Source organism: Pempheris klunzingeri, chromosome 17 (assembly GCF_042242105.1).
Source record: "Pempheris klunzingeri isolate RE-2024b chromosome 17, fPemKlu1.hap1, whole genome shotgun sequence".
Classification (NCBI taxonomy): domain Eukaryota; kingdom Metazoa; phylum Chordata; class Actinopteri; order Acropomatiformes; family Pempheridae; genus Pempheris; species Pempheris klunzingeri.
Window position 1 is genome coordinate 2,325,628 of NC_092028.1, and position 22,136 is coordinate 2,347,763.

Here is a 22,136-nt window from a genome sequence, read left to right on the forward strand (position 1 = left end):
GAGTTTGTTGTTTTTGATGTTTGTTTAACAAGTAAGAATTCAGTATTTTCACTAGTAAACATGATTAGGTACGTTTTTCATGGTAATCCAACATTTTCCTCATTGTCATCTTGGTCTTTGGGAAGTATTACTTTTTCTGACATTGAAATGATTAATCAATTAATCAGCATCAATGGAGAGTTGTGGCAGCTCTTTTTTAAAATATGAACGTCTGGTCACGGTGATGACGCACGAGGAGGAGAGAGAGAGAAGGAGAGAGGGGGAGAGAGAGAGAGAAGGAGAGAGAGGGAGAAGGAGAGAGAGGGAGAGAGAAGGATAGAGAGAGGGGAGGAGAGAGAGGAGAGAGAGGGGGTGAGGTTTCTTCAGTGAGCGTCCTGCTCTCCCTCAGTCAACAGTCTTCTGTCTGTGAGGCTGGACGCTCTCTGGTGTGATGCTGGAGTTGATGGGTGACGACACTTGTGACTCGCGGGTTTCTCTCCCCCCTCTGAGGGACCACCTGTCACTTCCCTCCGCTCTGAGGACACAGTGAGACACAGACACAAAGAAAACACGCGCGTAATTTGTCTGTGCGTCTTTGCCGCGCAATGCCTCTCCTCCTCCTCCTCCTCTTCTTCCTCCTCCACCTCCTCCTCCTCCTCCTCCTCTGACCGCCTCGTGCTCCTTCCTTCTTGGACGAACTTTCTCGCCTCCTGCGGGGTCGCGGAGATCATGAAGACGACGCGGAAATGTCGCGCGCTGCTGTCGGTGGGTCTGAACCTGGTGGCCTTGTTCTTCTCCACCACCGCCTTCATCACCACGTACTGGTGCGAGGGCACCCAGCGCGTCCCCAAGCCGAACTGCAGCAAGCAGCGGCGCCACAACTGCATCGACTACGGCGTGAACGAGACGGACCAGAACAAGGTGCACTACAGCTGGGAGACCGGGGACGACCGCTTCCTCTTCCGCCGCTTCCACACCGGCATCTGGTACTCCTGCGAGGAGAACATCCACGAGGCAGGTGGGCATCAGTCAGTCAGACATCAGTCCAGAGGTCGTTACATTAGAAATCAAGCGAGTTTAGGGCTGATCTGGCACTTACCAAGAAAAAGATGAAGACTTTCTGGATACCAGAGCTGATAATAATTGTGTCTATATAACTGATTTACTTTGAGTGCTGCAGCGTCCTGTCCGTCAGCAGCTGTTGCTCTTGTCTCCAGAAGTTCAGTTTCTTTTAAATGCTCTTAAATCAGAGCACCTATGGTTCTGTGAACTCTTCCTCCTGAGTGACTGAGGCTCACGGGTCAGCCCGGACATTTTTACGCTCAAAAGAAAAATCTGTGCGTAAAATGGATAGAATTTCAGTTCGTGTAGTTTATTTAGTTTTGTTTTAGCCCGTTGATCAGACATGCTCAGCAGGTTTAAGGTGCCCTGAGCCCTGTGCGCTGTAGACAGTGAACCTGGAGAGGATGACTGGATGTATAATGTTAGTGACACTCTCTCTTCTTCTTAGAGTTGGTGGTCATACAATGAACTGGCCGTAACGGTAATTGATAATTTGTCGTTTTTAAAGCAGAAATACCAAAAGTTCTCAGGCTCTCTTCTTCTCTTTTGTCTTACATTATAATAAAGTGAATATTCTTTAGTTTTGGATTGTTAGTCAGACAACAGTACAATGTCAGACCGTCACCTTTGACTTTGGGAAACGTGATGTTTCACTACTACAGACTAAACAATCGATTAATCAGAAAAACAATGATCAGATTCACCGAAAATGAAAATACTCCTTGCAGTTCTTTTCCATATGTTTAATCAATATAATATTTCAGATTCAGTATTTTTCTTACTGTGTTAGTGTTTGTCTCAGTACTTTCTCACTTCCTGTCTCTGGCTCTCAGCTCCAAGCTCCTTAAGACACTTATATAAATATATACTTTCATTTTTTTGAACAGGCTCTGTAATATTTCATAAAACAGCCGCTCGCTGTAGTTTCTTTTAAACTAACAGGAGAAAATAGTGCATTTGTTTGGGACTATTTTCAGCAGCGGATTAATTAATACACATTGAATGCTCCAAGTTCAATCTGTGATGGTCCATTAGACTGTAAGTGTTTCTGTTATTTTGTCCATCTGAGAGGATGAAGCTGAACATTCATCTACTGCAGCCAGAGAGAGAGGAGAGAATAAGTGGTGTGTGTGTGTGTGTGTGTGTGTGTGTGTGTGTGTGTGTGTGTGTGTGCGTGTGTGTGTTAAGACGTGTTTTGGCAGCATATGAGAGTAAATAAACAGCTTAGTGGGACAGACAGAGATAAAGGGAATAAGAAACTGTGTGTGTGTGAGACAGATGAGTTAAAGCTGTGTGTTCGGACCAGTTTAGGGTCGTGAAAGACGTTTAAAACTGGAAAGACGTTGTGCTCCTCAGAGGATGAACCAAACCCTCAGGAACAGAGCAGGGCTGTGGGGCGTTTCTGGTTTGTTCTTGTCTTGGCTACCCGGTGGCCAGTGTGTTTTTGGAGCAGGTGGTAGAGGAGGGTTCCCACAGACCAATGACCCAAACCTAGTTGCAGAGGCTTGCAGGTGCTTGTGTGAAATCGTGGATTGGAACTAGCGTGACAAAAACTGTTGATTTTATTAAGTCCACGAGCCACAGCTCAAGCATAAAGACAATTGTTTTAGCTGTATTACATCACATTTATTTAGCAGATGCTCTTGTCCAAACAACAAGTTGGCTATCTGGTGGCCAGTGTGCTCCATTTCAGACGAGGCTCCTCCACCCAGCCTACACCTGCAGAGGCAGCAGCAGCTTCAGTCTGAAGCATTTAGCACCAATACTGTTGTGTTCAGACGGGTTTCTGCAGCGCTTACAGTCCACCACACTCACTGTATTACGCTTAAGACGAGAGAACAAACCTAAAACCTACAAAGATGCTTCAGGTCGAACAAATCACAGGTGAGACCTGAGATGTTCTGCTCCATCAGATGAATACAGCATTAACTAATAATCAACAAGCTAACTTTTATTGAAATTCAAACCTGATTTTACTTTTAGTGTAGCTTTGGAGCATGATTTGATTTTTTTCAGATATAATTTCATTATGATCCTCTTTGTCAACATTTTGATTCATTTTGAAAAAGCAAAAAAGTAGAGTTTCATTTGGAAGTGCGTTTATCACTTCAAGTGCCAATTGTAAAAAAAAAAAGAAAGTATCCTGTGTGGACAAACAGAGAGATGTATGTATGAATGATTGTATGTAATCACACCCAGTTGTGAGCAGGCCGACGGCTCGTTCACAGGCTGGAAACTGTTGCTCATGTTTGTTCATTTATGTCAGTGGGGATCTGTGAAATGAATGTTGATCACACTTATATTTCTGCAAAAAGGTCAAATGTTCTCTCTTTCAAAGAGGCCACAGTGTATGTTGGTGCCCTGGTGGTTCTGGGGGGGGTCATAGCTCGACTGTGTGGTTGCTTCATTCGTGTCCAGTCAGAGCTCGGTTGTGTTTGTCAGTTCCCAGCTCTGTCTCCCCTCACGTCCTGTCAATATAAAACAACTGAGCAGACGGTGCCTGATTGGCTCACCGGCCGTCGTTCTTTTTGGTAAAATGAGTCATATAGTTTGGATTGTTTAATGTTTAATGTTTAAATGTGCACCAGCAAAGTGAACGACACAAATGTATGTTCCATATAGCTTGTTGCACATGTATTCACAAACATTAGCAGTGCCGAACAAAGAGAAAAGCCACATCTGTATCTCCCCTCAGTCCCTCTTCTTCTCTCACGCTGGTGCTTTTTCTCCTCTGATGTTCGTTTGTCTTCATCTGAACATCAAATTTGTTTAAGGTTCTTTGCACTTTGTTTCACAGTCATCGATCTTTTCTTTGTTGGTTCAGCCGTTTACTCCCAACACTAGCTGAGACCAGAGAAAGCTCTGCCTCTCCCTCTCTCACGGACAATATGAGGCCACGGACACACAGTTCATCAGGACTCATCAGGGCGACAGGCTCCTATGTTTCCCCTTCGTGTTACCTGATCTAGAGATAGATAGTGACTTAACAGACATTTACCTTCCATGACATATCACCAGATGATCACTTTAATCACAGTATCTCCACCGCATGCTGCTGTGTGACTCTCACCTGAGGAACATTCAGCTCATGCACCACCTGCACCGTAGCTCTGTCACCTCACCACGCCTGTGTGGGAGTACGAGGCCTCTCAACAACAATTTCCTCAAAATGCTACAAAGCTGTAAAACTGAAATAATTACACGTGGTGATTGTGCTGTGTGTCCTTCTCTCTCCCTGCTGGTGTGTGAGGGGCTCTACAGGAAAGCCCACCAGGAGAAAACATGGTTATTTCCTGCTTACCTCAATGTTCTATTCAGCTGTTTTCTTAAAGCGAGTATAAATACTTTATTTGTTTACATGTGTGGACTCTGTTTGGAGTGATACAGTATTCCCAGACCTCTGGATGGCGTGGTTTATTACACCCTAATGATGAAGACCGCGATGAGGATGATGAAATTAATTTTACAGAGCAGAGGCTTATGGATTTTACATCCAGTCTGTGATTTGGAAAGTGATTTTACTGGGATTTTGATGATTCTTCTCCATATTTCCATTGTTATAAAGTAAAATCCTCTCATATGTTTCAGGTTTTTGAGTTTTAATCCTGTGCGTTCACACAGTCCACAATGTTTTGATGAAAACGTTCATTTCAGAACAAATAAACATGAAGAACGCGTCAGGCCTCATGTATACAACATTCTTCAGTGTCTTCATCACTGTTTGGTGTTTCTGGAGCTGTGGGATAAAGACGGTTCTGACGTCACATAAATCACTGAGCACAGACTTTTGTTAATTGATATTTTACGGTGTGGCTCCCTCCCTCTGGTTCATTCTTCCTCTCTGACTTCACACTCCTGCTCCTGCTGCTGCTGTTTGCCTTGATGGATCAAAAAAGCGAATGTTTCCTTTAAGAGTGGAAGAGAGCGACAGCTGAGGAGATGATAGACGCACTGAGCCGCCAGCCAACGCTGATTAACATTCATTAAGTTCCAAACGTGCTCAGGACCACTGTGGTCCATGTGTTGGTCCATCACTCCAGTCAGCAGAGGTAATATTAAGAATACCTTAGTTATAGAGAAGGTATTAGCATCAAAATATTGTTAGAGAATAAAAAAACATCTAAATCACCTCATTTAGAGATCAAACTGAAAGTGAGCAAAGTTGAAGCAGGTGTTGGTGTGAAGGGACAGTTTATGATGTGATTATATCATTCACCTTTGTTCATGGGGGGGGGGGGCAAAGCACAGGGGTAACCAGGGTTTACCTCCTGCCTTCTGCCTCAACTCAGTGTTTCAGATACAACAGCTATGCTTCAGATAATAGAATTCTAATGTTTTTTATATGCTTCATTTCAGACTAAAAGCACTTAATTACAGTTTAAGGAGGACTTACAAGCACTAATCTGCTCCCACAGAGACAAGGCGACTGGAAACTGCAGGAATTTTACATTTAACACTACAAATCAACCACAGATCACAGTTGTTCACATACAGTTTATCTGCTTTTTCCAAACTGGTGTGGTCTAAAACATGTTCCTTCTCTTCTGCTACTTCCCTCTTGTGCCACAGATTGGCTTATGTAGCGGTCATTGTTGTTCGCTCCTTCCAGTAAGCTGCTTCCTGGTTTGGTTCCCACTGTGACAAACTCTCCTGCTGGTTCCTGAAGACGCACCTGCCAACTTTGTTTGTGATATTTTGTCCTCCAACCTGATGCGGAAAAATCTTTTAAAGTTTTACAGAACTATTCACATCACTGCCGTTGGTGCTCCAGACGTTTGGCTGTTAAATATTAAAGATATATTAATTATTCCTGATGAAAGGAAACTTTTATGCTTGCCTGAAAAATGTGCAAACACTGTACAGTAATTATTTATTAGTTTGCTTCTTTAGCAGGGTCCATTTTAGAGGGGTGCTCTGTGTTTCTGGAAGTATAAGCAAAACACAGAAATGACTGTACGTCCATTTTTACATTTCTACGCTCCAGCTGACATGAGTCTCGCTAATTCTAATAAACAGCAGCCTCCACACAAGCTTGTCAGCAGTTTACTGACACTACATAAGGAAAGTTACTTAAAGTTATTAAAAATGTAATTTAAAGAATTGAAAGTTTAACTCACACAAAGATCACAAATACAACAAACAATTATGTTTGAAAAAAAAGTTCTCATATGATTTACATGAGATTGTAGAGAGAAAAAGTGGTGTTGTAATTCTTTCTTAGAGTCAAAATCAACAAGGTCTTCATTCAGATCAACACATGCAAAAAACAAACCCACAACTCACTGACTTCATGCACTGTAAAAAACACAAACTTATATTGAATGAATGAAGATTATAGAATTTTTTGACTTAGAATTTACTGGACTAAGAATTTCAGCTATGGCAACAAACCAAGACGGTTTCCTGCATCGGCAAAAGTCCCAATAACCACTCACAACTCACAAGTCCAGATAAGCTTAAGTCAAATGTTAAAATGCAAATGTCCCAACAACTTACATGCTAATGTCTGGATACTGAAAACAAACAATTCCATTAACTCACAATCAAAAGTCCCAATAACTTACCCTCCAGATAACTTACAATAAAAAGTCCAGATAATTTACAATAAAGTCTCAGCAACTTACAACTAAAATCCTGGAAAAGTTCCAATAACTTACTTCAAATGAAAAATCCAGATAACTTATAGACAAAAGTCCTGATATGTTACCATAAAAAGTCCTGTTAACTTGCATCCTGGGTTTTAATGCGTCACCATGAACTTATTTCTGTGTCTGCATCTTCTCTCAGTGTCCCAGTGTTATTGAAGCCTGGTCAGGCTGATTGATGCTGACAACTTAACTGCTTCCATTCATCAGTTTCACTGTGCTGCTCCTCTGCGTCCCTGCTCGCCTGCTCTACAGGCAGCCTGCTGTGAAAAGGACTTCAAAATTGTCGCACTGAGAGAATTTAAAGGGATGATTAAACAACTTGAGTCAGACGTGTAGAGACGACAGATTCTCCTCACTTCACCGAACATTTTAACCTTTGTTCCTGTAATTATGATTAATTATATGTACTATTGATGTAATATTGTGTAATTATGTAATAACAGATAGACTGCAGGACTTTGTTTGTGATAATATATCTGCCAGTGTTTTGTGTAATCATCCCGCTCACATCTGCATTGACAGCGAGGCCACCTGGACAATTAAAGGTTAAGTAGAAAAAAACGCCACGATCACTCCAGTGCGGCTTACAAACTTCATTACATCACTAGTTTCTGGCGAAGAGAATCGTAAGCAGCTCAGCTCGATACTGTTTTAACAGCAGTAATGAGAACAGTGTCTGTGGCTCCAAGTAGAGGCTTTATTCTGCACAAAGTTCACTTTTACATCACACTGCTCTATCTGGACCTTTCAGCAGCCTCTTTCATGTCTTTGGAAAAAAGTATGTTTGATTTACTAAAGTATCTGCAGCCGTTGATGTTTTATTGGTTCCTTCATGACATTTGGTGTGTTAAGTGGACAATATGAGTCAGTCATAGTGTAAGAATAAGTGTATTATATATGTTTCTTAGGACAGAGGCAGGCTAGCAGTCTCCCTCTGGTTCCAGTCTTTATGCTAAGCTAAGCTAACAGGCTGCTGGCTCCAGGTTCATGTGTTGTATAAACATGAGAGCGATATCATCGTTCTAATCCAGAACTATTTAAATCAGGTCCCCTGCTCTGCTTTACCCTTTGGAGGCTTTAGCCTAACAGAGGACCACTTCAAACTCCTTTATATTAAAAATCAGCTGCAGGCCTGAAATTGAGTTTGAATCCTGTGATTGTTTGAAGAATACAAAACAGCTGCTTATATGGTTCATTCACCTGAAGGACTTAGTGTGGGCGCTGCAGCACACCCAGCTCATCAGGCCACATCAGATCTGACACCACAGTATTTACTGGGAGCAACTGCTCCTAAACCTTTTTATGGTTATGTCAAACAAATGACTGCTACATGAATATAAGATATTGGTAAGAACATTTAAGTAGCACTCTGCAGTGACCCTGAAAGTTGGCACTGGACTCGAAGGATGCACTGCAGAATCATTCAACATCGACATGATTCTTTGTTTTCAGTATTTCTCATTATGCTTAGCTCTAATTAGAAAACACATTTTTACATCTGACAGTTAGTTTACTGGATTAGCAAAGCAGACAGTATTTGTATACAGTTCATACAGTATGTGATTTGGCTGCCTGTGCAGTTCATACAATGAATGCTTCAGTGCCTTCGAAATAAATAGATGACTTTAGAACCATCAAAGCATTTCTTCAGTCACCGACAGTCATCAACTGACAGGAGCCCAGCTCACGTTACCTGATTGTTCTCAGGTCATGTTGGGTCCAAACAAACTGGGACGGAGGTGAAGTCTCAGACCAGAGTTGGGTTTATTCTACACATGATGTGTGTTTCCAGGTGTGGTGGAGCACCACTGCACAGATTAGGACTGACCACCGAGAGCACCAGGAGGATTCTCTGTGGCCTGAATATTTATTTGTATGAATATTTATTGATCTATTGATTTATTTACCAAATGACTAACTCTTGAGCTGAAGACACTTGAGAGTTTTTAACTATTTTGGAAGTTTTTTTTACCTAAAAGTGATCAAACAGATAAATATTTCAAACACACCAAGAATCCACAGTCTGCTGTGAGTGGGCTGAATGTGGAGTTTGGTCTGGACTGATATTAGATTCCCAGCCTGAGATATTATCCCAGTTCAGTCCTGCTACTGCATGTGTGCCGTCGATAGTGTGAAGCTTTTAGTGCCCCAGAGGAAGCTGAGGGAGGTCTGATGAATGTGCTCGTGCGATGTGTGATGCTGACTCAGCGCCGGTTTGGGCCGAAGACCATGAGTTTGAAAATAAAACAAATGTTTTGTGTGGTGGTGTTGGGAAGAAGTGAGCTGACCAGACTTCTGCAGGCTCCAGGATACATTAACAGCTACTAGCACAACACACCCAAACTGTGATTGAGTTGCATTGTGGGTAATGTAGGCAACAGATTCTCACAAGGAAGAAGGATGTGTGGTGTGAAAAAGATGATATCTCTCACTGTCAGTCATCAGTCTGACTGTGTTATAGGACCGCACTGACAAAGCAGTGGAGTTCTCTTTTAAAACCTGTAAATGGTGTGTAAGAAAATCAAGGCACATGACAGGAGACAGCAGACAGAGAGAGGTCCTTCGTAGTCACGTTAGATCTGGCTGAATAATGCAGACAGAGCCACGACTATACTGTAGCAGTAATGGTACATTAGCCACTGCCTCACAAAACCATTCATACTCATTACAGCTGCAATTAGCCCCAAATGACGTCGGATCACTGATTAAACAGAATGCAGGGCTGCTGGAATAATGAATGAGAGGTGTGAGAGTGAGACTTGAGACTGTGAGCAAAAATACAAGAGAAAGAATTCTGAAACCACCTGAAGCCACTTAAACATGAACCTCTTCCATTCCCACCTGAAAGACTGGACACGGGACGGCTGGGAGTTTTGGTTAATTGACATTTTAGATGATCGTCGTCTCCTGTGTGCAGTGGGAAGGTGTTGGAATACTGATTGTGCTGTTAGTTAGTGCTGTCATCAGGTCACAGACAAGCCCGCTTGCTCTTTAATTACATTTTAGATTCATGTCCTAATCAGACGCTGTGCTGCTCACCTTTTAGCTGTGGCACTTTTTACTGCAGCTCACCATGTCATGAACACATTCGTCTATTTCCTCGACTCTTTCTCCTCACTTCCCTCGAGTTTTAACCTTAGAAGACATGAATTATAACTGCCTCAGATGAGGTGCTCTGCAGGTAACGTGCAGCATTTCTAACAGGGAAGTCACAGACCAACTTTTTGCCAAGTTTATGATCATTTTATATCATTTTTAGTTTTTAGCAGTCGTGGGAAGCATTCAGAACCTTTATTTAAGTAAAAGTACTAATGCCGCACTGTAGAAATACTATGTTACATGTCAAAAGTATAGAAAATATTCAAAAGTAAAAGTTTAATCACAAATTGACTTCAAGTATCTAAAGTAAAAGTACTCAATAGGACTGGAAAAGCTGCAAATCCTCATGTTTTGTGAAGCTGTTTTCACATCATAAACAATCAAAATTGCTGTTTAATTTATGACAAAACACATTTTTAAAACTGTTTAAATGTTTTGAGTGACTTAAGCTGTCAGATAAATGTTGTGAATGTTCCCTCTGAGAAGAAGTAGAAGGTAAATGTACTTGCTTACATCAGATGGTTCAACGTGGTTTACTTGAGTGTCATTTAGGTTTCAGTCACACACACTGTGCAAACTCACCTACTGTACCACTCGTCATTATTTTTATAGCAGCTTTCATACAAACACACTGCCCAAAGTGCTTCAAAATCAATGAATAATAGTCCATAATATTAAAGATAATAATGATGATGCTAATAACAACACTAATAAGGAGGAGAGAAAGTCTGTTCAGGACCTTTGGACTCTTGGTGCTATCTAACGAACCTCTCCACTTCCACCAGCTCGGAGCAGAACCATTGTGGTCTAGTTTTGGTTGAAATGCTCTGAAAAGTAGTTGAAAAGTAGGGCACATGTGACATGACAGGTGAATAATCATTTGACATGCTCTTCATCACTTTACCTTGGCATACATAAGTGGCTGCTTAAGAACACAGAGTGTGAATTAGTGCAGATGCACAGAGTGCAGAATGTAAACTGTCAATAAAGGTGCAAATCTAACAAAAAGGTAAACACAAAATCCAAAAATACACAAGGCGGAAAATGTCGACATCCAAGCCACAAAGGATTCCTTCTTTTGTTTTCTGAAGAGTGATCCTTACTGTTTACCTTTTTGGATTTGTACCTTATTAATATTTCATTTTTCATCTTTTCACTCTGTCCTCCTTTGTACTGCAACTACTGTTTCCCTCGTCCTCAGCTTTAATAAAGTTATCTCATCTCTACCTTCCATCCCATACACGTGTGATGTGAACGACGCATTATTGCTTTGCACAAACAGCTCAAGAGCCAACAGATCTGATTTAATCTGTGAATTTGGAATGCCAATGTGAAAGAGCACAGAGAGAGAGGAAAATCTCTCTAAAGATTTATTTTTTGTTTTATTTTGTTGTTGTTTTTCTTCCTGGAGCTTCTTATCAGCACATGTGTTATGTCAGTTTTCTGGCATATGAAGCACCAGATTCTCAAAACCTCCCCCTGATTTGTTTGTAGTGTGGAACGATGACACAGAATGGAGACTGTAGGACTGCATCTGAAGTCGTATAAAGCAGACAGAGGCTGGTAAACAGCAGGAATAACATCTCTGTTTCAGTTCAACTTTCACTTCAAGTCTATTTTAAGTCTGAAACTTAGATTATCCTCCGTATCCAGAGCATCTTCATCCAGCGCCAGGCTGGAGGTTCAGTGCGTACGGCTGCTCAGGCTGGTTATGGATGGCCTGCCTGCTGCCTGTGACACTGCAGAGGCTGAGTTATGGCTCGTGTTGTAGCCGCTGATCTGTGACCTGCAGGGTCCCACCAACTCTCTGCAGCTTGAGTGTGCCAGAAGGAAATGTGATGAAAGCCAAGATGATACTGCACTATGCAACACAGTTACACCACATGGATATTGTACTGGTACAATGTGAGATATGTGAGAACAATACAATAAAGTCACCATTAAGTAGAGCTGTGCATGTAATAGGTGTGAATACAGGACAAAGTCTGTAAACCCCCTGAATATAAACAAGTTCATAACAATATGAAAATGTGTGAGGTTTACTGTACATCACTGTAGCTCTAGTGTCATGGCTTTTTTATTATATTATTATATATATTATTTTATTATAAGTGGAACACATGCATTTAATCAAATACTGTCCTTAAGTACAATTCAAAGTTAACTGTGCTTTTCTTCAGTATTCTACGGTGTACTACTCTACCCTTGAACTTCCTAAATTTGAATGAGAAATATTGTTCTTTTTAACTACAGTACATTTATTCAAAAGCTGTACCTTATAAAATAAATGTACTGAAATGAATATATATCTGAAATATGAAGTGAAGTATGAAGATTTAACCACCCAACATTATAGAAAACTGTTACAATTTGCTTCAGCTCAACCAAATAACACACTCTGTTATTACTACTGCTGTTTTACTGAACTATGAGTACTTTTACTTTGGTACTTCAAGTACATTTTGCTTTTCAGTTTTCAGTGCATCTTGTAATGGTGTAATGTTATATAGCAGTATTATTAGCAGTAGCAGTAGTATTAGTAGTAGTAGTATTAGTAGTAGCAGTAGTAGTTGTATTAGTATTAGTAGTATTAGTAGTCATAGTATTAGTAGTAGCAGTAGTATTAGCAGTAGTATTAGTCATAGTATTAGTATTAGTATTAGTACTATTAGTATTAGCACTATTAGTATTAGTCATAGTATTAGTATTAGTAGTATTAGTACTAGTAGTATTAGTACTAGTAGTAGTAGTAGTAGTCATAGTATTAGTAGTAGTATTAGTGTTAGTAGTATTAGTCATAGTATTAATTTTAGTAGCTATTAGTCTTAGTATTGGTATTAGTATTAGTATTAGTATTAGCAGTAGCAGTAGCAGTAGTAGTATTGGTATTAGTCATAGTATTAGTATTAGCAGTAGCAGTAGTATTAGCAGTAGCAGTAGTAGTAGTAGTATTAGTATTAGTCATAGTATTAATTTTAGTAGCTATTAGTCTTAGTATTGGTATTAGTATTAGTATTAGTATTAGCAGTAGCAGTAGCAGTAGTAGTATTGGTATTAGTCATAGTATTAGTATTAGTATTAGTCATAGCAGTAGTATTAGTATTAGTATTAGTATTAGTCTTAGTATTAGCAGTAGCAGTAGTATTAGTATTAGTATTAGTCTTAGTATTAGTATTAGTCATAGCAGTAGTATTAGTATTAGTATTAGTATTAGTCATAGCAGTAGTATTAGTATTAGTATTAGTATTAGTCTTAGTATTAGCAGTAGCAGTAGCATTAGTATTAGTATTAGTCTTAGTATTAGCAGTAGCAGTAGTATTAGTATTAGTATTAGTATTAGTCTTAGTCTTAGTATTAGCAGTAGCAGTAGTAGTAGTAGTATTGGTATTAGTCATAGTCATAGTATTAGTATTAGTCTTAGTATTAGTATTAGTATTAGTATTAGTCATAGTATTAGTATTAGTATTAGCAGTAGCAGTAGTATTAGTATTAGTCTTAGTATTAGTATTAGTCTTAGTATTAGCAGTAGCAGTAGTAGTATTGGTATTAGTATTAGTATTAGTCTTAGTATTAGCAGTAGCAGTAGCAGTAGCAGTAGCAGTAGCAGTAGCAGTAGTAGTATTGGTATTAGTCATAGTATTAATATTAGTCTTAGTCTTAGTATTAGTCTTAGTATTAGCAGTAGCAGTAGTATTAGTATTAGTCTTAGTATTAGCAGTAGCAGTAGTATTAGTATTAGCATTAGTCTTAGTATTAGCAGTAGCAGTAGCAGTAGTAGTATTGGTATTAGTCATAGTCATAGTATTAGTCTTAGTATTAGTCTTAGTATTAGCAGTAGCAGTAGCAGTAGTAGTATTAGTATTAGTCATAGTCTTAGTCTTAGTATTAGCAGTAGCAGTAGTATTAGCAGTAGCAGTAGCAGTAGTAGTATTAGTATTAGTATTAGTCTTAGTATTAGTCTTAGTATTAGCAGTAGCAGTAGTAGTATTGGTATTAGTCATAGTATTAGTATTAGTCTTAGTATTAGCAGTAGTATTAGCAGTGACTAGAGGAATAAGAGCTGAGTGGCGTTCAGGCGTCACTGGCTCGTTGTGTCACTGTTTTCCTGAAGCATTATTACTTTGTGTTATCAGTTTGACACACTGACACTAATGCTCATTTGATCCTTTTCTCTTCACCTTGTGTATTATTTTTCACCCTTTCATCCTTTTCTCCTCCTCATTAATCACCTTATCGTCTCCCCTTGCCCCCCTCCCCGTCTACCCTCCCTCCCCTTTCTCATCCTCCCCTCTCTGCTTCATTCCCAGCCCATTTCACCTTGCATCCTTCATCTCTTTTCCTCTTTAAATCCTTCTCTACATCTCCCCTTCACCCACCCATCCCCACCCCCTCACCCGCTGTCCCCTGTCTCTCTCAGGTGAGAAGTGTCGGAGCTTCATTGATCTGGCCCCGGCGTCGGAGAGAGGTGAGTAATGACCGTCATTAGGCTTCGCAACCGCTCCCTACCGCTTCCCACCTGTTCGTCAGGCCCAGGGAAAACAGTGGAAGAAACAAAACAGAGATGTATAAACATCTCTTTCCTGGACTGGTTCTGTGTTTGTTAGGAGTTCTAAGAAAACTATTAACAATATTAAGCCACATTTGCCTGCTCTCATAAATAAACCTCTCTCATCTATTGGCTCACTATCACCTACTACTTCTACATACAAATATAGACACTGCGTTTTATGATCAAATGGATATCCAGATAAGACGAGACAGATGCTGCTGCAGTGGTGGGTAGTTTTGCGTTGTGCTGTGAGGACGTCTAATTATAAAAGACATAGTGTGACGTGTCCTTAATGTAAATGAAACCAAGGACGTGGGTAATGACTTCAGCACATCAGCTCCAAAACAAAAGGTGACAGTTTCAGATGAAACTCAAATTAAGAAGACAGATAGTGGTTTGGGTTAAAAAAAAATAATTGGTGAAGGTCATCCAGAGATGACGGTCATGATAAAAGAAACAAGTGCTGACTGTTCTCCTGCACCAAAGTCACACACACACACACACACGGTTACAAACTCTCCAAATTGAGCCATGAAATAATGTTTCAATGCAATGCAATAGTTTGGTTAGGTTTAGGCACCGAAACAACTTGGTCAGGGCCGAAATAAGAAATGAGAGCTTCGTTATGGTTTTGTTGTCATAGTCGAGCTGTTCTGGATCCACCAGAGGCAAAGCGAACATTGGCTGAGTTTGATTGTTTGATCATTTATGTCTGTTTGTGCTTGTGCTGCCTCCGCTAACTGGGGCGAGTGCTTGTGCTAACTTGCTTCATAGTGAAGTACAACCGAAAGCTAGAATCAAGTAACAGACAAACACTTTCAGAATGTTTCCCTCAGTCCCTCTGTGGCGTGTCGAGTGGCTCCAGGTGCTGCTAACACCAGCACCTACATTCACTGAAGCTATTTCTGGGAAACATTGAATATTTTGTAACTCGCATGGTACACAAATTAAAAAAAAATCACTCATGTCTTCTGTTCATGTCTTAACACTGACTTTGTGTATAATTCACCCGCAGGAAAAATTTGCCTCACACAGCTTTACAGTGATAAAACATGATGAGGGTTAAGGACTGAGGTCAGGAGAGGAACAGCACATCCCAAGGAAGTAAAAATCAGTATAAAACTCCTCTGATGATAAAGCATCCTATCAAAAGTTAAAAAAAATTAATTAATCGTAAAAATGTCAAAATGAAAGTCTTTCACCTCTTTAGCCTCCTAACCATAACCCTTGTAACATAAATGCATGAGGCCTCATTGACCTGGATGGTTTCAGAAGGGTTGGGGTCAGCTGGAGTTTTAAGAGGTTAAATCAACTGCGTCGATGTGCATTTTTAAAGCTGCATTGCTTATTTGTTCCAGTTGAATCTGACACTAGTTTGGTTTCCCCTTGGTACAAGTCAACCATGCAGACTCTCGTGGTCTTGGTCCATTCACAAATAAATTCTGGAGCGGCTTGTGTGCAGTGATCCGATGCTGATCTCACCCAACTAGAAAACATACTCTGCAAGTTAGCTGAACACTTTCAGATTGTGCGTCGTTTGACCAGCAAAACACGCCCTAAATACAACTGCACCATGCACCTTAGTGCTATAGATCATTTAGGGCCCATGATGTTAGAAGGAGTAAAGAATCTCACCACCACAAACCTGACCAGGACCAGTAACCATGCAAAGTACCTGATAGACCGTTTTGTACCTTAACAAAACTCCGTGGACGTGAGCCCTCATTCTGTCATTGGAAAGGTTGTTCAAGAAGCTCTTAGACGTTTTCACAAGCACTTCATTTGAAACATCCTGAGCCTTTCATTGTGATTATACTGACGGAGGAGGCAGAGGAGACAAAGTGACATGTATTAATTGATATGAAACAAGCTCTGTCTTCTCCGGCATGCTGTCATTTTTGATTTATGGAAGTTATAGGAGACAGAAATGAGGACGAAGCCTCCAGATTTTAGCCAAAACCAAAGTTTTCAAAAGCAAATCACTATGTATGTTTCCTGCATCAGTGGGACACAGGCCCTCTTCTCATCATGGTATCTGAGTTGTGTTTCGAGCTGATATTTATACCCTCATGAATAATTGATTTCCCCTCAGGAGACTGTGTTGACCCTGTACAGTCAATATATGTCAGTTTTGTTCTTAATCATAAAGGGAATTTACATTTTCTTCATAACAAATCAGCGGGTCTTCATTTCCTACGCTTTTTATTGCTACCATATCATGTTTTTTATCAGTAATTCAACAAAATATGTTTGGCCTGACATCTTGTCTTTAGTTGTTTTTTTAAAGTACACTTCAGTGTATCAGGTGCTGGATAATGAGGGAACATCTCAGTTCCCTCCTCCAGATTCCCCCTATCTGCAAATAAGAGCAGATTATTTCTAACAGCACATGGTGTTTATGTCATGCAGCTCATAAAAGGAATATTTTAGCGTCCAGAAGAAAGGGAATATTTTGGTGCATGTGGGCGTAGCCTCTAATTCGCTGTTTCATGCAGAGCAGTGAGTTAATAATGAAAGTTCTCTGATGGTTTCATCTGTTAATGCCATCTGGAAGAAGAGCAGGAGCGTTGCACGGTGCAGTGGCGGATCATATGATGTATTGAGCGGGGCGACCTTGCCTCTCACGCAAGGATACAATATGTTAATCTGCCTTCTTTCCAGCCCTACACGCTTACTGCTGTGTTTTATAACACACAGCTGCCCCCCAGTCAGATCCAGACAGGACTTTTAAAACACGGTGGTCACTGAGGGCAAAGTAGAGCCGTAAATGTCTGACCAGCCACCAACCACACTCTTTTTTTCTTAGTTTTACATGTATTCATTTAACTGTTCAGTCACTGCTACGTCATGTCACTCGAGTGGACAACACTCTATCTGTTTTATTCATTTATCTGCATTTCTAGATCTGCATTAACTGATTTGTTTTGCCACTTGAGGCAGCATAGTGATCTTTAAACTCAATGTGCTGCCTTTTTACCCAGAAGATACCGAGCTGCCTGATCATCCCACTGGAGAGGTGTGTGTTCCCACACGATCAATGCAAGTCAAATACTTACAACTCTCCTTTTAGCTCTGGTTTGGTTTTATTATTATTATTTTACTGCATAAAATCCAGATAATGAACAATAAGAAACAAGATGTCAGTAGACCACAATCCAATTAAACCACAGACATGCATGAAAAACAATATTTTATTTCATTTACAGACCACAACTAGTTCATCTGTGACAGGGAGATTAGATCCTTTTCTGTTTCATGTTGTTAAGTGAATCCAAATGATTTCTAACAGTTAAAATGAATCAATTTGGAGAGTTTTAGCTTGAACTCTTTAGTTTGGACAATTTTTGGACATTTTTTTAAAGTGGAATAATTAATTGATTAATCTGAAAATTATTTTGAATATTAAGAAGTTTTCACATTTATCATTAGTTGAAGCCCTCATTTAATTACCTCAGTGTATTCAAATGTCTCATCTGATTATAAATCCAGCACTAAATCATTTAATCAATAATAATTCACTGAGGCTCCTTTTGGGTTGAAATCTGATTAAATCTGCCTTCTCGACATGAAGAAGTTTTAAGAAACCCTGATGTAACTGGCATCATGCATTGCTGACACAAAACATGCACACACACACACACACACACACACACACACACATATATGCTGGTAATTAAAGATGTAATTATTTGAGATGAGTCTCGGTCCGATGAGCTCCTTCCTTCCTGTTATCAGTCCTGCTGGTTGAGTCCCTCAAAGCACGTTTTATTTGCCGTCTTCACTTTAATGAAGTCTCAGTCTGCTCCGTCTTCTGATTCATGTTTACTTAGACGGGATCAGGGGAGAAAATTATTTTGGTCAATAGTGCTGCATTGTGAGTTTGCCTTACAGGCATTTCATATTTCTGGAATTTGTTTCCATCGACTTGTTGGATATTAAAGCTGCAGCTAATGAGAAACCAGAGTGAGGTTGGTCTATCAGAGCGATACGCACCTTCATTAAAACCCAGATCTAAGATGTCCTGATAATCAGTGAAGTATAACATTTTATTCATGTACACAGCTGGAACAAGATTTTAGTTGCAGGTCATCCTTTTTTTCAAATTCAAGTTCAGATTTGCTTTATTGGAATGACCATAATCAAATAAAGATTAACCAGCTCCTTGCACAAGCTACAGTTATTATAATTAACTAAAACTAGGTGTTCAAAAACAGTGTAATTAACCGAAATGAAAATAAAAACTAATTCAAAGTAAGAAAAAAGGAAACCTAACTGAAATGTTATTTGGTTCCCAACAAAACTAATTAAAGTGAAATATAAATATACAGAAAATGTTGTGTGTATGTGTCTGTAATGTATAGTGTTTAAATGTTCACCCTCTTAGTTCAGTGTGCTGAGGCTGGTGCCATCTTTGCAGGTATTTGTTCATAAGCTAAAGTACTGGACGAATTAAAATGTTGACCTGAAGTCGTCAGGGAGTCACTGAAGTTATTACAGTTCACCCTGAGAGGAACATGAATGTGTGTATAACGTGTGATGGGAATCCATCCAATACTTGTACAGATATATTTGTCAACATCCCACTGAATGAAAAGTCAGAGGATCCCCAAAGCCAGCAGGATTCATCCCCTGGGGACCACGAATGCCTGTGCAAAATGTTATGGTCATTCCCCCAATAGTAGCTGAAGTATCTCAGTGTGGTGGACGGTGCTGCTGAGAGGAAAACAACGTGCTCAGCCTGCTCACTGTGTTGTGTGGTTTCAGCTGCTGGGACGGTTTGGAGTATCTCCTTCAGATGTCCCGATGTGAGCGGCCGACACATTGATTTTGCACCCTGACATTGTGAAGCGGTTAGAGCTGCTTTTATCGCTGATGCCCCCAGAGCTTTCTGCTCATCCTCTCCCTCTCACTCCTCTCTTCTCTCCTGTTTCATTTTCCATTTTACGGTGGATTCCTCAAACCTCTCCTCAGTCTTTAACTTCCTCCAGTCTCTGTCTGTCTGTCTGTCTGCCTGCCTGTCTGTCTGCCTGTCTGTCTGTCTGTCTGTCTGTCTGTCTGTCTGTCTGTCTGTCTGTCTGTCTGTGACAATCCCATGAGAAACACTGTATATGTGAGGTTTATAGTGTGAACAGTGTTTCTGACTGACTAGGAGCTGGTCAGGATGTGACGGCGAATAACTGTCAGTTAATAAGTGAATAACTACAGAACTTGAATTTAATTTAAAGTTAGACATCTTAACAACCATTGGATGGATTTCCATGACATGTTATGCAGACATTCATGGTCTCACATTACTTGTAGTGACGCTACTTCATGTGAAGGTTTTTCATTCTTCTCAGCATGTAGTTTACAGACAGCTCAGGTCGTCTGTCTGTCTGTCTGTCTGCTGTCTGTCCTGCAGCTCTCAGCTCTTTTGAATCAAGGCTGAAGACTTGTTTGTCGTTTCATTAAAACAAAAAGAATTATTCATATCACGCACTGTACTACTACTGTAACTTTCCTTCTTCTTGTTTCCTGTAATCTCATCCCTGTTTCAGTCTATCTAAGCCCGCTTTTAATGCTTTAAAGCACTTGGCCTTGTTTTTGAAATGTGCTGTACACATAAACTGGCCTTGCCCTGCTCATTGTTCCTAGTGCTAAATCACAACTTCACAGATCTGCACAGATCTGGAACAAACATCTACACAATCTGAGCCTTGACTGTAAGACATCTCTTTGCCATTGCTTTTAATATCATTTTTGGCTGCACCTAAAAAAAAAACATCATTATATTCTGTTATTACGCTCAATGTCTTATATGAAACACTTTGAAAATAGAAAGAAGCTCGCTTTGCCTTGCCTAGAGAGAAGTGTGACACAAAATTAGTGATCAATTTGGGCTGTTCAGGGACCCTGTTGCTCCTCTGAACTTACTGATGTTCAAATTGAAAACTCAGCCCTGAGGTCGCACTTTCAACTCATCTGCATCCGCAGCAGAGCGGAGCAGAGCAGATAGTCCTGCTTAATGCAGCGTCGGGAGCCTCACCGGTTCAAGAGGAGCTTCTGCCTGTTAGAAATTAGAAACGTGGAGAGTTGTGGTAGTGAGATTGGATCCTGAGGGCAGCTTTGGTTGCAGGATGACAACTCCACACAGCTTTAAAAATGTTCACATTTCCAGAGCGTGAAGAGTACAGTAGGGTTGTAAAACCTGTTCATCATCCTGCATAATGTCTCTCTCTGCTCTGATGGGATTTTTTTCCCCTCTCGGTGTACAGTCCTGTATGACCAGAGGGCTCCGCCAACACAGTGAAGAGCCAGTCAGTGTGTGCAGATGTGAAACACACCCTCCCCTCCTCCTGTGGACATATCAGAAGCAAACATTTCACCTTTTTTTGACCTCTTTGTGTCACGTCCTGCCGTTAGAGGAGAGATGTATCATCATTCTCCAAAGATTCATCAGCACTTTGTGGGTTACTGAACACGGGACGAATGAATGAAGACGAAATAAATGAGGGGACGATTCAGCGTCCCCGCCCTCAGTTTGTGCCTGGAGGACAAAAAAAACATCAGAATGGGAAATCTAATATCCACATCCGTCTCTGCACATGAAGGGAGCAGGAGGGAAGGTCAGCACCAACATTTTAGTGCAAAACAGGCAAGTTTACTTGTAGAGCAAATGACATACCCGAAAGCAGTTCAAATGCGTTTCCATAAGGCATTAGAGAAAGTTACCGACCGTTTTAAAAGACAAGAATACAATGGAAATAGAGAAATACATACCACATACATAAAGATACAAGGTGGATGATTATTAGAGCTTAAGGTTCAGTCACAAGTGGTGCAGAACAAGATAAAAGCTTCTGGATTGGATTTTAAAACAGTCAACATCAGGGTGAGCCACGGCGGTTCAACACCGTTTTGAGGTACTTGTGTTTTATTGGAGTGTTTCCATTTTCTGCAGCTCTCTGCTTCTACTCCACCACTTCTGCTCAATTCACTGCTTTTAGGTGTTTGAACTCAGGAAAAAAAGGTGCGTCTTGTCTTTTTCACCACTGGTCACAGCATAAACGGGTTGATAGCACAGAGCATCAAGAGGTCTAGAAACTCAAAAGGCTTTTGACGCGGGGTCAGGTCTATATTAGCTGATCTCAGGCAGATCTCTTTGCTGATGTATTTGTACAGGAGCTTGTGACTTTTAGAAGTTTGACAGTAATAATAATAATAACTTTAAGCACGTTTGGTCAATGAATCCAGTGTCTTTCTAAACCTTCTCAGCTCATGGTTCCCCAGCAGGCCTCGGACGTTTTTCTCCCTGAGCACCGAGTGGAAAGCTTCAGATGCTTGACAGGTCGAATGCCTGACCCCGAGAGTCCAGGAGCTCCTGTTTCTTTCTGCGAACTTCCATATCAGTGAGCAACACTGAGGAGGCGACAGAGCTAAAGGGAAAGTGTAGTGAGAACAGGAGGGGCACTATCCCACAAGTCACTGCTGGATTCAGTTTGATGTATTTCCCCTTTGAGCACTGGTCCCTCTCTCTGTGTGTGTCTCTGCTCCAGACAGACTACAATGGGTTCATTTTAAACTGAGCCATGACGAAGGCTGAACATTATGCAGAGCATGTTTAGTGCATATTATCTTGGGTATTGATTGGACTGGGTTTGCTGGAGTGAAAACTGCTAAATCAGGCCAGAGCCTCTGACATTACCCTGAAACGTGACAGCATTCTGGACCGGTCTTCAGCTGAAGGCTGTTCTCGCCTTTGAAAAGTTTTGGCTGGTAAGCTGGTCAAGCTAATGTTATGTTACAGCAGAGAAACATAA

At 40.6% G+C, this 22,136-nt stretch overlaps 1 protein-coding gene across 1 annotated transcript in view; it reads left to right on the plus strand.

The window, feature by feature from the left end:
* Positions 1-681: 681 nt before the first annotated feature.
* The window catches only part of gsg1l (gsg1-like), a 29,907-nt gene continuing 8,452 nt past the window's right edge, over positions 682-22,136 (plus strand). The window contains exons 1-2 of the mRNA XM_070848371.1: positions 682-997; positions 14,206-14,253. Coding sequence (XP_070704472.1) covers positions 709-997; positions 14,206-14,253 — 337 coding nt within the window. The 5' untranslated portion in view covers positions 682-708. The remainder of the gene's footprint in view (positions 998-14,205; positions 14,254-22,136) is intronic.